Source organism: Chrysemys picta, chromosome 4 (genome assembly GCF_011386835.1).
Source record: "Chrysemys picta bellii isolate R12L10 chromosome 4, ASM1138683v2, whole genome shotgun sequence".
In the NCBI taxonomy this organism is placed as follows: Eukaryota; Metazoa; Chordata; order Testudines; family Emydidae; genus Chrysemys; species Chrysemys picta.
The window spans coordinates 114,057,496-114,069,515 of record NC_088794.1 but is presented as its reverse complement, the minus strand read 5'-3'; the positions used below and the strand labels follow the sequence as shown (position 1 = coordinate 114,069,515).

Here is a 12,020-nt window from a genome sequence, read left to right as displayed (position 1 = left end):
TCCCCCTGTAACATGCTTTGTCTATACCTCAGTAATGAATGCCAGGCCCTTTCCAGTTCATATAATTCCTTTATGATTTTGAAGCACCTACCTTTTTTATTTTCTTCTTTTAAATACAATACAACCTCAGAGTTACGAACACCTCAGGAATGGAGGTCGTTATAACTCTGAAATGGTCATAACTGAACAAAACATTATGGTTGTTCTTTCAAAAGTTTACAACTGAACATTGACTTAATACAGCGTTGAAACTTTACTATGCAGAAGAAAAATGCTGGTTTCTCTTTATTTTTTAGTAGTTTACATTTAACACAGTACTGTACTGTATTTGTGGTTTTGGTTTTTTGGTCTCTGCTGCTGCCTGATTGTATATTTTTGGTTTCAAATGAGGTGTGTGGTTGGCTGGTCAGTTCATAACTCTGGTGTTCCTAACTCTCAGGTTATACTGTACCTACTTTTTCGGGGGGCGGGAGGGGAGGAGAGAGACCAAGGAACAAAAGATGAAACTAGTGGCAACCAACCAAATCTCTAGCTGCCCCTGTGGCAATTTCCTTTTTCATCCCATACCCACTGTGTACATGGGTCAGTGATGTCCACGATGGCATGATCCCCTGTGGCTGGGAGCACAGCAGACAACTGCCTCAGTGTCATCTTTGTTCAAGGCGCTGGTAATATGCATCTCTGCACATGCTACAATCATTCAATTGTAATAATCGATCATTCAGTGACACCAACCACAATGCCTCTTTCGTTTCTTTTCCTCACGTCTGTCTTCATACCTTCTTCACCCTTTATTAAATTGTAAACACTCCAAGGCAGAAGCTGTTCTTTTAGTCTGCATTTGGTACAGCACCTAGCAAAACTGAGCCTTGATCCTTCCTGAGGCCTCCAGGAACTACAGTAACACACACATAATAAAATAGAATTACTGAATTAGCAGATGAAGGGATGTGATGGGGTGTACAAATCCTGCACTGGAAAAGAATGGGTTAAAGGGCTAGTTTGGGCCTAGGCTGCCCCACTTGCAATGCATGCAGGCACTGGAGGAGTTTAAAAGGGGAGCAGAGCAACTCAATCGTAGTCAGTCATTGGAGGTGAGCAGGCCGATGCTCTTAGCTTCTCAGAGGGAGTACTATGGAAGGGCCAGCTGCCTGGGACCCCTGACTATTAAGAACCTACCTGATCTGCGGAGGGTAAAGGGACTTTGGATAGCTGCAAGGTCTGGGATTTATCTTTTGATTTATTTTGCTTACATGTCTTTGCTTTGCCCTTCTGAGAGAGACTGGTGGGAAGCAATGCAGGGGAGCAGCAGCACAGTCCATTAGGGTGCAGGACCTTGCTGCCTACCACATGGCCTTGGATTAGGACCTGGTGGAGAGGGTAGGCCTGGGTTCCCCTACCAACCCCCAGATAGGGCTGAAGGCAAAAAGCTACACTGGGTACAGAGGAATATGGACTAGGAAGACTCTATAACCCAGAGGGTCATGACTCTGGGACCTTGGCCCAGTGTGGCCTGGAACCTCTTTGCCGGACACTAAAGCTATCCTTTGTTGGAATCTGTGTACCCTGAAAGGGATGGACACAATTCATGACTTGGCCAGAGGGCTGTCACTGAAAGGCAGACTACTGCTGTGCGGGAACAACTGTTAACAGGGGGCACAAGGAAAAAAGACAGCCTGTTTTGTCCTCACCAGCCCCCTAGGAGGCTCATGAAGTGAGTGATCACCTTCACAAGGGAACATAGTGCGATAGAGCCAGACTTCACTTTATACAGCATCACAAAAAAAAAAAAAAAAATCTTACTTGTTCTCATGGAACTGACAATCATTCTGAGCACACCACGGACTCAAATTAGATGAAAGGCCAAGAGAGCAATGACTAAGCCATTTGGGGCAGGAACAGTCTTTGTTCTGTGTTTGAATAGGGCCCAGCACAATGGAGTCTTGATCTATGACTAGGGCGCTTAAGGGCTACTGTAATAAAAATAATTAATAATAAATGACAACATGGTGAGATAGGGCAAGAAGTTCAGTAGAGAGCCACATGGCTTGAGTGCAAGGTCCAGTCTTATTTAACTTCTTCATTAATGTTCTGGAAATGGGAGGAGACAGCACCTTACATTAAATCTAACTGGGAAATTGTGAATAGCAGCAAGGCAAAGAATTATAAACAAGAAGAGGTAGAAAATACAGGAGTAAAAGTAAATTCAACCTGGAAAATACAGTTACATCTAGGGAAAATCTAAAGACACAACTTATCGATAGCACTTTTCATACATAGCTCTCAAAGCACCGGGCAAAGGTGAGTCAGCATTGCTATTCCCAGTTCACCACACAATCACTTCCACAGCTCATTCAGTCCTTTGTGTCCCCTGATGCTACCAACACAAGTATTAATCAGGTCCAATGGCAACAGTATTTTTTGTTTTCATAGTCAGTATTTCTCTTTAAATGGTAAGCTAGCCTAGGCAGTGGCTGTCTGTATTTCCTGTCTTAGACAGAGCCAAGCACGTTGTTGGTGATTAATAATAATTGTGTGGTATACATCTGTCCACTAAGAACATAACACTGTGAGCAATCTTCTTAAAATCTACTGGAGATCTGCAAGCTGGCAATCTTTTTTAGTCACTACTGGGTGAATTCAAAATCAGTGACTTAAGAGATAAAGGTTTCATATGCTCCACTGCTGAGCCTTTGAGCTAGGTGGTACATTTACCAATAAATACCTGAACAATACCTGGGCATCTTTCCTAATGTTGTCATGAAGATACAGCTGTCTCAGAAGGTCAATGTGTTGCACTTGTAGACCTTTCACTAGCCATCTTGGTACTGTTAGCATGTTGGACTGAGGTTAAGGGCAGGAAATGTAACTACATAGGTCCTGCAAGGGTTCCAAGTCAGCCTCTATATTATCTTTTCTGTCTATATGACACTACAATGCTTTCCGTTCTGTCCTACATAAAGTATCATCTATGTTCCCCTTTGACCTCTACTAACCATTGTTACTTTAGCTTTTTCACATTCTTTTGGCAGTCCTTAACTTAGCTTTTAGTTTCCATGTAATATCTGATTCCCTTTTCCTGTGTTTCACTCTCCCTTTTTAAGCTTCTGTTCCATCTTCCTGAAAAAACATCTGTAATTCTGCTCTGTGCATCACAGCTGACAGTACACTGCATCACAATTGGCAGGACAGGACCACTGCAGAGCTGGGCTTGTGGACCATAGATTCTCCAGGAAGCAACCAAAATTCTCTCCTCCTCATAGTTACTAAACATTCAGAACATCTCTCTCCTCCAAAAAGGTTTTCACAGTGATAAATGGCACGGTAGTTGAGCTGCTCAGATACAATGGTGATAGGAGGCATCAAATACCTATATCAATAAGAGACTGGTTGCAAGATGACACTTCTTCCACAGGTCTTGCCCCTTTTTAAATAAGAGGCTTCCTTGTTCTCTCACAATTACCAAGCTGTGAGACCAGCCAGTGCCGGTTTTGTAGCGTCTACTGTTCCAGGACCTTTAGCTTTGAAGATGTTTTAACCATATGCTCCTCCCAGCTGTGGAATTCTCTTCCACCTCACATCCATCATTCCACCTTTGTCATTATGATTAAATGAAACTTTTCTTTTTGGGGCCCTTTGGAAATAAAGAAAGAAACTCCAAGTGTTCAAAGAGAAAGGAAAGAGATCTGAAGTGGGGGACTGAAGCGTAAAGCCACATGTGAGATTGGTGAGAGACCATGGAACAGGTCCAAGAAGATCCTCAGACAGATTTCATTATGATGCCCTGTCTCCTTCACATTCTACCTTAGTTCAGTATAGCTCTGTTTCTACAGCTCAAATTGCTCTTTCAGCCTTCTGAACATGTGCGCCCAGACTGAGCTTTTGGACCTCCCATATCTTTCCAGATGCCTCCAGTCTAACTCTTTCTAAGGCTGTGTCTACATTATGGACCTTACAGCGGCACAGCTGCACCACTGCAGCTGCGCTGCTGTAAAGCCTCCAACGTAGCTGCTCTATGCCAATGTGAGAGAGCTCTCCCACTGGCTCGATTAAACCACCTCCAATGAGCAGAGGTAACTATGTTGGCGGGAAAGCATTTCCCGCTGACATAGCGCTGTGCACACCAGTGCTTTTGTCGGTGAAATTTGTGTAGGTCAGGGTGTCTCCCTCCGACCGACAAATGTTTTGCCGACAAAGGCTTTGTCTACACTAACACTTAAGTGTAACACTGGGACTTGGCTCTGGGCTGTCAATTCCCCCTGAGCCATGACGGTGTTCCTGCTCCCTTCAGGGTCACACAGACTATGATCTTTCAAGTTCCTGCTTCACTAAGGCCTGGTCTACAACTGAAAGGTTTATCAGTATACCTGCATCAATTAGTGGTGTGGATTTTTACTAAAATAGTTATACTGGTATAATCCCCAGTGTGGCTCCAGTTGGTATAAAGGTGATTTATACCAGTAGTTATTCCCCTTCCTGTACAGAGGTAGCTATACCGGTAAAAGTACCTTTATACCAGTAAAACTACATCCACGCTGGGAGTTGTACCACTTTAACAATCCCAACAGAGTTAAAGTGGTGCAGCTAAGGCCACGTCTACACTATAGTGCCATAGCTGTCAGCATAAGCCCATATGTAGATTCAGCCTTCAGTGATGGAAGGGGTTTTTCTGTTGCTGTAGGAACCCCACCTCCCCATAACAAGGGTAGCTAGGTCGATGGAAGCATTGTTTCATTGACCTAGCTGTGTCTACACCAGCGGATAGGTCAGCAGAGCTATGGCGCTCAGGGATGTGGATTTTTCACACCCGTAAGCATCACAGCTATGGCAATTTAAATTACATGTGTTGACCAGGTTTTAGCCTCATGCTGGGACTCAGCACCAGCTCCCTGAGGTGGTGTCAGCTCCTGCTGTGCTGGAAGCAGGATCATTGCATTGCATAAAGTTTCCTTGTTTTATTATTTTATTGACACTTGCTTCTAAAAAACCTCTGTCCCCTTACTCTCCTTGCTGCCACAAGTAGCATTCCTCAGAGAGGGGCAAGGAATCTGGACATACAATAAACTACATAAACTGAGGGGAAGGGAAGGAAAGAGAACACCTGCCATAGAGAAAGAGAAACCAAACAAATCAGCTGGATCACAGCAATACTAAGAATCTTTATTTAAAACCTGAAGCAAGCTACTGATCTCTGAAAGGGATTTTACAAAAAAATCATATAACACTCCGATTTCTGGAGTCACAGCACAGGATATAACGTGTCCTAAACTAAGCTTGTGGAATCCCCTACAAATCAGCAACCCTGCTCAGAGCCTGGCTGGCCCATAATTGGATTCTACACTGCAAGTGGGGAAGGGAAAGCAATAGCAGGAACTCATATGGTTGGGACCTCCAGCCCTTTTGGAAACATCCCATGGCAAGAGATGCTACCTACAAAGGAGGTGTCTGCTATGATTATTATTTCAATAGTGCCATAAGTATGCTCAATCCTTTGGAGACAAAAGAAAATGCGTCAGTACCCTGACCTGAAGAGCTCACAATCTAAGAGCTTGATCCCACAGTCCCTGCTTGGATCAGCAGCTCTATTGACATCAACAGGAAAATTTGAGAATAAATTGTTTCCACCCTGCCCTCTGAGAACATGGAGTTGCAGCCTGGACCCCTCAATTGTGAGACTAGGCTGCTGATTCTATATAACAATCTACTAAAGGTGAATGGTGCTAGCACCCAGGAGGGAGAGGAATTATGTAGGGTGATACAAGTGAATATAACCAGGAGTAACAAGATGAATTTAAGACAGGGAAAAATTAAGATGACTGTTAGGAAAATTCTTAGTGAGATGCATTAGGCTGATTAATAGACTTGCAACCAAGGGAAGCTGTGAAGGATCTTTCTCTAGGGATATTTAAAGCTAGACTGGACAAAGCACTAGAAAATTCTTTTGTAGAGAACAATCCTGCATTAGCAATGAAAGACTGCCTGTTTTCATACATGAACATGGGTGTTGCAAACAGGTTTTGGGGATTGTGGCCACCTTCCTACGGTTAGAAGGAAGGTCATAAAATGTTTTCTGTTGTAACATGAGGTCAAAGTACAGAAAACGTTGAAAAGCCCCGTTTTAATAGAACTTTTCCCTCTCTGATATTTATGATTTTGTATAATAACTATATGTACTGATAGAACTATAAAATTAACATGGCACACAATAAATGGATTAAAAACTGGCTAATTTACAGGTCTCAAATTGTAACTGTAAACAGAGAGTCACCATTAAGTGGGAGTGTTTCCAACGGGGTCCCACTGGGATCGGTTCTTGGCCCTATGCTATTTAACATTTTTATTGATGATCTGGAAGAAAACAAAATAATCACCGATAAAGTTTTAAAGGTGACACAAATTGGGGGGGTGGGATAAATAATGAAGACAGCACAATCTGGATCACTTGATAAACTGGGCGCAAACAAACAATATGTGTTTTAATATGGTTAAATGGAAATGGATAGATCTAGGAACAAAATGTAGGCCATACTTACAAAATGTGGGATTCTCTCCTGGGAAGGAGTGACTCTGAAAAAGATCTGGGGGTCATGGTGGATAATCAGCTGAACATGAGCTCCCAATGTGATGCTGTGGCTAAAAGAGCTAATATGATCCTGGGATGCATAAACTGGAAACTCTCAAGTAGCAGAGAGGTCACTTTACCTCTGTATTTGGCACTGGTGCAACTGCTGCTGAAATACTGTGTCCAGTTCTGGTGTCCACAAGTCAAGAAAGATATTGATAAATCAGAGAGGGCTCAGGGAAGAGCCATGAGAACGACTGAAGCATTAGAAAACATGCCTGATAGTGAAATTCTCCAGGAGCTCAATCTAGTTAGCTTAATGAACAGAAGGTTAAAGGGTGATTTGATTAGAGTCTAAGTATCGACATGGGGAACAAATATTTAATGGTCTCCTTCAATCTTTCAGAGAAAGGTATAACACGATCCAATGGCTGGACCTGAAGCTAGACAAATTCAAACTAGAAATAACATGTAATTTTTTTAACAGTCAGTAATTAACCACTGGAACAACTTTCAGAGTGTGTTTTGTTAGGGTCGGTGGCCTATCTAAATTCTTCTAATGGTACTCATCACTGAAGTATCTGAGCTTCTTCCAAGAGACAAACAAGTACCACAATAGGCCACTGGTCTAATTCTCTTTCATGAGGAATCCAGGGACATGGTTTAGGCTTGTGCTTTAAAATGATGAATACAACTGTTCATGGAAAGGAAGATTTATGGAATTGAAACAAGGGACCATGGGACAACTGCACAGCTAACCTGCAGTTAGCTGCAACCCACTATTGGATTATCAACAAATGCAGGGAACAGGAGCGATATTACCTATTCTCAGCTCCCCAGTGCTCACAGTCCCTCACTTTTAATACATGTCCCGTGCCTGTGCTTGCCCTTGCATTAAACAAACAGTATCTAACATCTCCATTCATCTCTCCATTGAAACAACATCTTCTATAACCAAGAAGCAAATCAGCAGCTGGATGGAGTTTATCTCCTGCTTTGCCCACAGGAGTGAAATAATAAAAAAGCCAAGTTATTCCCTAATTATGTTTTCCCAGTGTCCCATCTTCTCTGTACGGGTTTTAGATCACAGGCTCTTCATGATAGAGTCTGTCTTTATTACTTGTTAAGCGCTACAGACTTGGTTTTGTACAAAGCACAAAAATAAGAATGTAAAGACACTAACTTAATCTGAACATTTCTTTCCCCTCAAATCCCTTGTAATTGCTCATAGATAATCCAAACTAGCCTTTAAACTCTGTGCCCCTGTAGGAGGGTAACAAGACTCTCCCTCTAAGGAATTTCAATATGTATAAGAAAGACGCATGAGATTTTTCAGAGGGATTTATGTGGGCAGAGCTGAGATTTTCCTTAGGACAGAAAACATAAATCCAATTTGGGTCTCTCCCCAAGAGTAAATAGGTATTAGTGGATAAGACATGGACACTTTGTCTAATGTAACTATTCATCATTCATGATTTAGATTGTTCGAGAGCATTTTGTTTGATTTTGTAACTTACTTTGTGTGTTATGTTATGGGTCTTCATGGCTGGCCATTTAATTTTAAAATTTTAATACAAAGAAAATTTAAAAACAATTAAAACATTTTCTGATCTGCTCATAATCAAATCTACCCCTCACTCATTTGATTTATAGGTCATAGAGAGCAAAGCAAGGGAAACATGCAAATCCATCATCTACATCTAGGGGTGCAAGTTCCACCCCATGTTGAAAATTTATTTTTGCTCTTAATGGATGGTCCTGTCTGGAGCCCCACCCACTCAGCCAACCCGTAGGTTTTGTAATGACAAGGGCCACCTGTTTGAAAACACCCAACAGCTCACAAGGCAACTAGGGTTGTCAAGCAAGCATGGCATGGTTCCTTTTGTACACACTATCCAGGCACATCTTCTATATATGTAACCCAGAGTGAAGCTGAAGCTGTAGAGAGGTCTTTCAAGAGATAGGGAAACAAGCAGAGTACAACCAAGGATACAGGAAAAGAGAAAGCAGGAGACACCCCCCCCCCCCATCAATACTGCAAACTGAAGAGCAATCAGGGATAAAGGGAAAGGGTTGTGGGGAGAAAAGAACCCTCCCCAATATACTGCAGAGCAAATGCCATCAGGGATGCAAGGAAAGGTGGAGAAGGCAAACCCTTCCTATACATACCACAGAGCAGAGTACAACTGGAAATCCAGGGACACCCTCCCATATATACTACAGAGCAGAGTACAATCAGTGATAGAGGGAGACCCCTTCCATGTATACTCTGGAGATAGAGGGGAACCCCACTTATAAATACTTCAGAACACTAACCTTTGAGGAAGACAGGGAGAATGTGAGACAGGGGAAGTGGTTCAATCTTTAGAGAGTGCTTTGAACTCAGATAATACTCTATATAACTTTTAGTACACAGTGGGACATGGACTTTAACTTCAAGTGTCCTCGGGATTGCTTACAGTAGCTTCTGAAGCTGGATGCCCATGGACAGTATTCCAATATTTCCTCTCTGTCATCTCCCCAATGAAGACTTCTCAGAGGATATTTTAGGGCAACTTGATCCAAGCTTCCTCTCATAACTCCAGTCTGCACATTTTTGTCTAATTGATTCTACCAACCCCTTGTCCAGCAGGATAAATGGAGAGGATGAGGAATAAGGAAAGAATACCGCAATTCACAGGGCAAGACTAAAGACACTCCAAACAAGGAAGGACAAAAAGCGCTGAAGGACCATGCTGATAGTAAGCCACTGGCAATTCCTGACAGGACCAGCACCACATTTGTTTCATTAGAAACAACATCTTGACTGCCAAGTCCCTCAGTGAGAGGCCTATAGGTGTTTTGCTAATACAGAATTCAAGTCCCACATTTCAAACCTTGTTTGCACTTGCTGTTCCCCTCCTCCTCTCCTGACCAGGAATCCTAAACTGGCCTTTGTTTCTGTCCTTATGCTTGCCAAAGACAGATTCTTGCCTCTGCATAGCCGCAGTAGGACTTTTTCCTGTTATATTCAACCCTTTGCAACAAACAATATGCCCAAGTGGTGACCAGCTTCATAACAAAGACCAACACCTGCAAAACCACAAGGCTCTGTACACATCCCGGCAGATAACAACAGGTGCTGGGACAGGAGATGCATGTGTAATAAGTACTCACAGCAATAGCAGGAATGCTTTAAAAAAGCTGCAGCCCCAACATCACCAGTTACTTTTTACACAGATTCACAAACATGATCTGGGGATGTGTGGGGCACACAGCTGGAGGACGGTGAGCAACACGCACCAACACTGATGAGATGGTTATTGCCAAATGAGACGTTCAGTGCTGATGTACTTCGAAGTCCAACATTTCATAAACGCAACCAGCTCCGAGTAGAGACACCTCCATCTAGCTGTATCCAGAGCCCTTCTCTTGTGGTGTTTTAAAGAAGTTAGCTGGGGCAGCAGCAGTGGATTTCTCTGCTGCCTGGGTTCTGCCCGTCCAGTCAGAGCTCTGGGACCTCTGGGACTGTGTCGCTGGCAGGGATGAGTCTGCTGCATCCATGTGGACAGGCAAAGCTGCTGGAACACAAAACAGTAGGAGGAAAAGGAGAATGTGGAGACAGAGGACAGGAGAAAAGAAAGTTAAAACTGGTAACCTCATAGCAACCTAAGCACTAATCATAGATTTCTATATGTTATTCTAGTGGCTACCAGAAGATCTAGAGCAGTGAATCTCATCCTTTTCCATACTGGAACCTCTCTCCCATCTAGCAATGTGTGTAGGGCAACGAGGTCACAACCCCAATACCTGTTTGTGACCCCCAAGTTGAGAAATCCTGACCCAGAGCATCTCTTCTGCAGGTCTTTTTTTAAAATTCAAGTCTGAATAGTTTGGATGAAAGAGGATAATTTAATTAGCACCAGAGAAGGTGAAAATAAGCTTTATGCGCTACAGAATAACGCATCCTGGGCAAGCACAACTGTTTTAGCATGAGGGACAGGGTGGAGTGATCATGTGAGCTCTATAAGAAGAGACCCGCAAAGGAAAGGCAGTGATGTTCTGGTGTCCAAATAGAGAATGGTACAGATAAAGCAAATGCACTGTGAAACTCTGCATGGACTCAGTAGGGTAGACAGTGTATCACAAACAGCTACAAAAATGGGGCAAGACAGACCAGAGTAGAACTCATTTGCAATCTCCTAAACCAAACATTTCTTCAAGTTGGACCAGACTGGAACAGGTCAAAGTCTCTATACCTAAGCTCAATGGTCACCTAATGTCTGGACTGGATTGCAGCTAGCAGTTTAGAGGTAAAATGCTCCATATCCCATTCCCAAATCTCCATCTCCTGGGTCAACCAGTCCCCATTAACAGAACTTGACAGGATGAATAATTGTTTAGAGGAATAAACTAAATGATACATTATTTCATTTGTTAGTCTTAGTTAGTTACAGTTTCTTTCTGCTTCTGTGTTTTGTACAGCACCAAGTACACAGCCAATACTTTTCTCACAACAGAAGAGAATTGTTCACATCCTTTTTGCATTCAGCCAAGCTACAGAAGACCATCTGGGACTTCCAATCTGATGCACTCCATTACAAACATCTCCTGACTCCTATGGCTACCTGCTCTAGCCAGAATTTGTGTTTAAAACATGACAGAATTCCCATCTGCTACTCTGCTTTCTAGCTGGAAAGCCCTGGCTTTAAGTCTCAGCCTTTCTGAGCACCTGAGTAAAAAGGACTTCCCAGCACATTTCTGAAGACAAGAGTCACTTCCTGAGGCACTGAAGTCACCTTCTGAATTCCTTCCTGTTGTAAGTTCTCAAGAGTTCTGGGGGAAATGCCCAAATCTCTCTTCTCCGGTGACATCTATTTTAGCAGTAGTCGCTAATCCAGTTTGCCTCAGGCAGCAGCGCTGTTACTGGAAATTTTCTGCTCCGAGAATGTGATATAGATTTGGATGCTCCCCTTAGCTTATTTGGTACATCCAGGCATGCCTTTGAATATAGGTCTCTCTGACAGAACAAGCATTACCAGACACTATTTACTGGGAATCAAGGGCATAATTAACTTAGCTAGCCTGTTAGGTTACCAAATAAATGGAGTCCCAGGTCTCTCCTTTCATTCCTGACACTGGAAAGGAGCGAGTGTGCGCATCTCACACGGCTTTTAACAACATCTGCTGAATTCAGTCAAATTCAACTTAAAACTTTGTGTGGATGGGGGAGGGTGTGACTGGGAAGATTTGTAGCTGCATGTTTAAGAAAGAAGCTAAATTCATCACAATGACAGGGGAGAGTGTTGGCAGAGATTTGAGCTATTTATTCTTTTAGGAAAATCCTATAAAGAATGACACAAGGAAGCCTCTATCTGCAGACTTGTTCATCACGCTGGTGAGGAGTCCGATAACAGATGTATGCAGAAGCGTGATTTAGTGCCAGGAGCTGGCCCCTGATGTGTATTAATACAGCTGC

At 42.9% G+C, this 12,020-nt stretch overlaps 1 protein-coding gene across 28 annotated transcripts in view; it reads right to left on the bottom strand.

Annotated features, from left to right (window-relative positions):
- The window catches only part of GPATCH2L (G-patch domain containing 2 like), a 101,232-nt gene that overhangs the window by 55,522 nt on the left and 33,690 nt on the right, over positions 1-12,020 (bottom strand). For 9 of the 28 annotated variants that reach the window (XM_065595562.1, XM_065595573.1, XM_065595560.1 and 6 more), the window contains one exon: positions 8,096-10,122. In XM_065595562.1, the coding sequence (XP_065451634.1) occupies positions 9,950-10,122 (173 nt within the window). In that variant the 3' untranslated portion in view covers positions 8,096-9,949. Of the gene's footprint in view, positions 1-735; positions 896-6,929; positions 10,123-12,020 lie in introns of those variants that run through there. The other 19 variants (XR_010601117.1, XR_010601119.1, XR_010601116.1 and 16 more) reach the window with 8 other exon arrangements.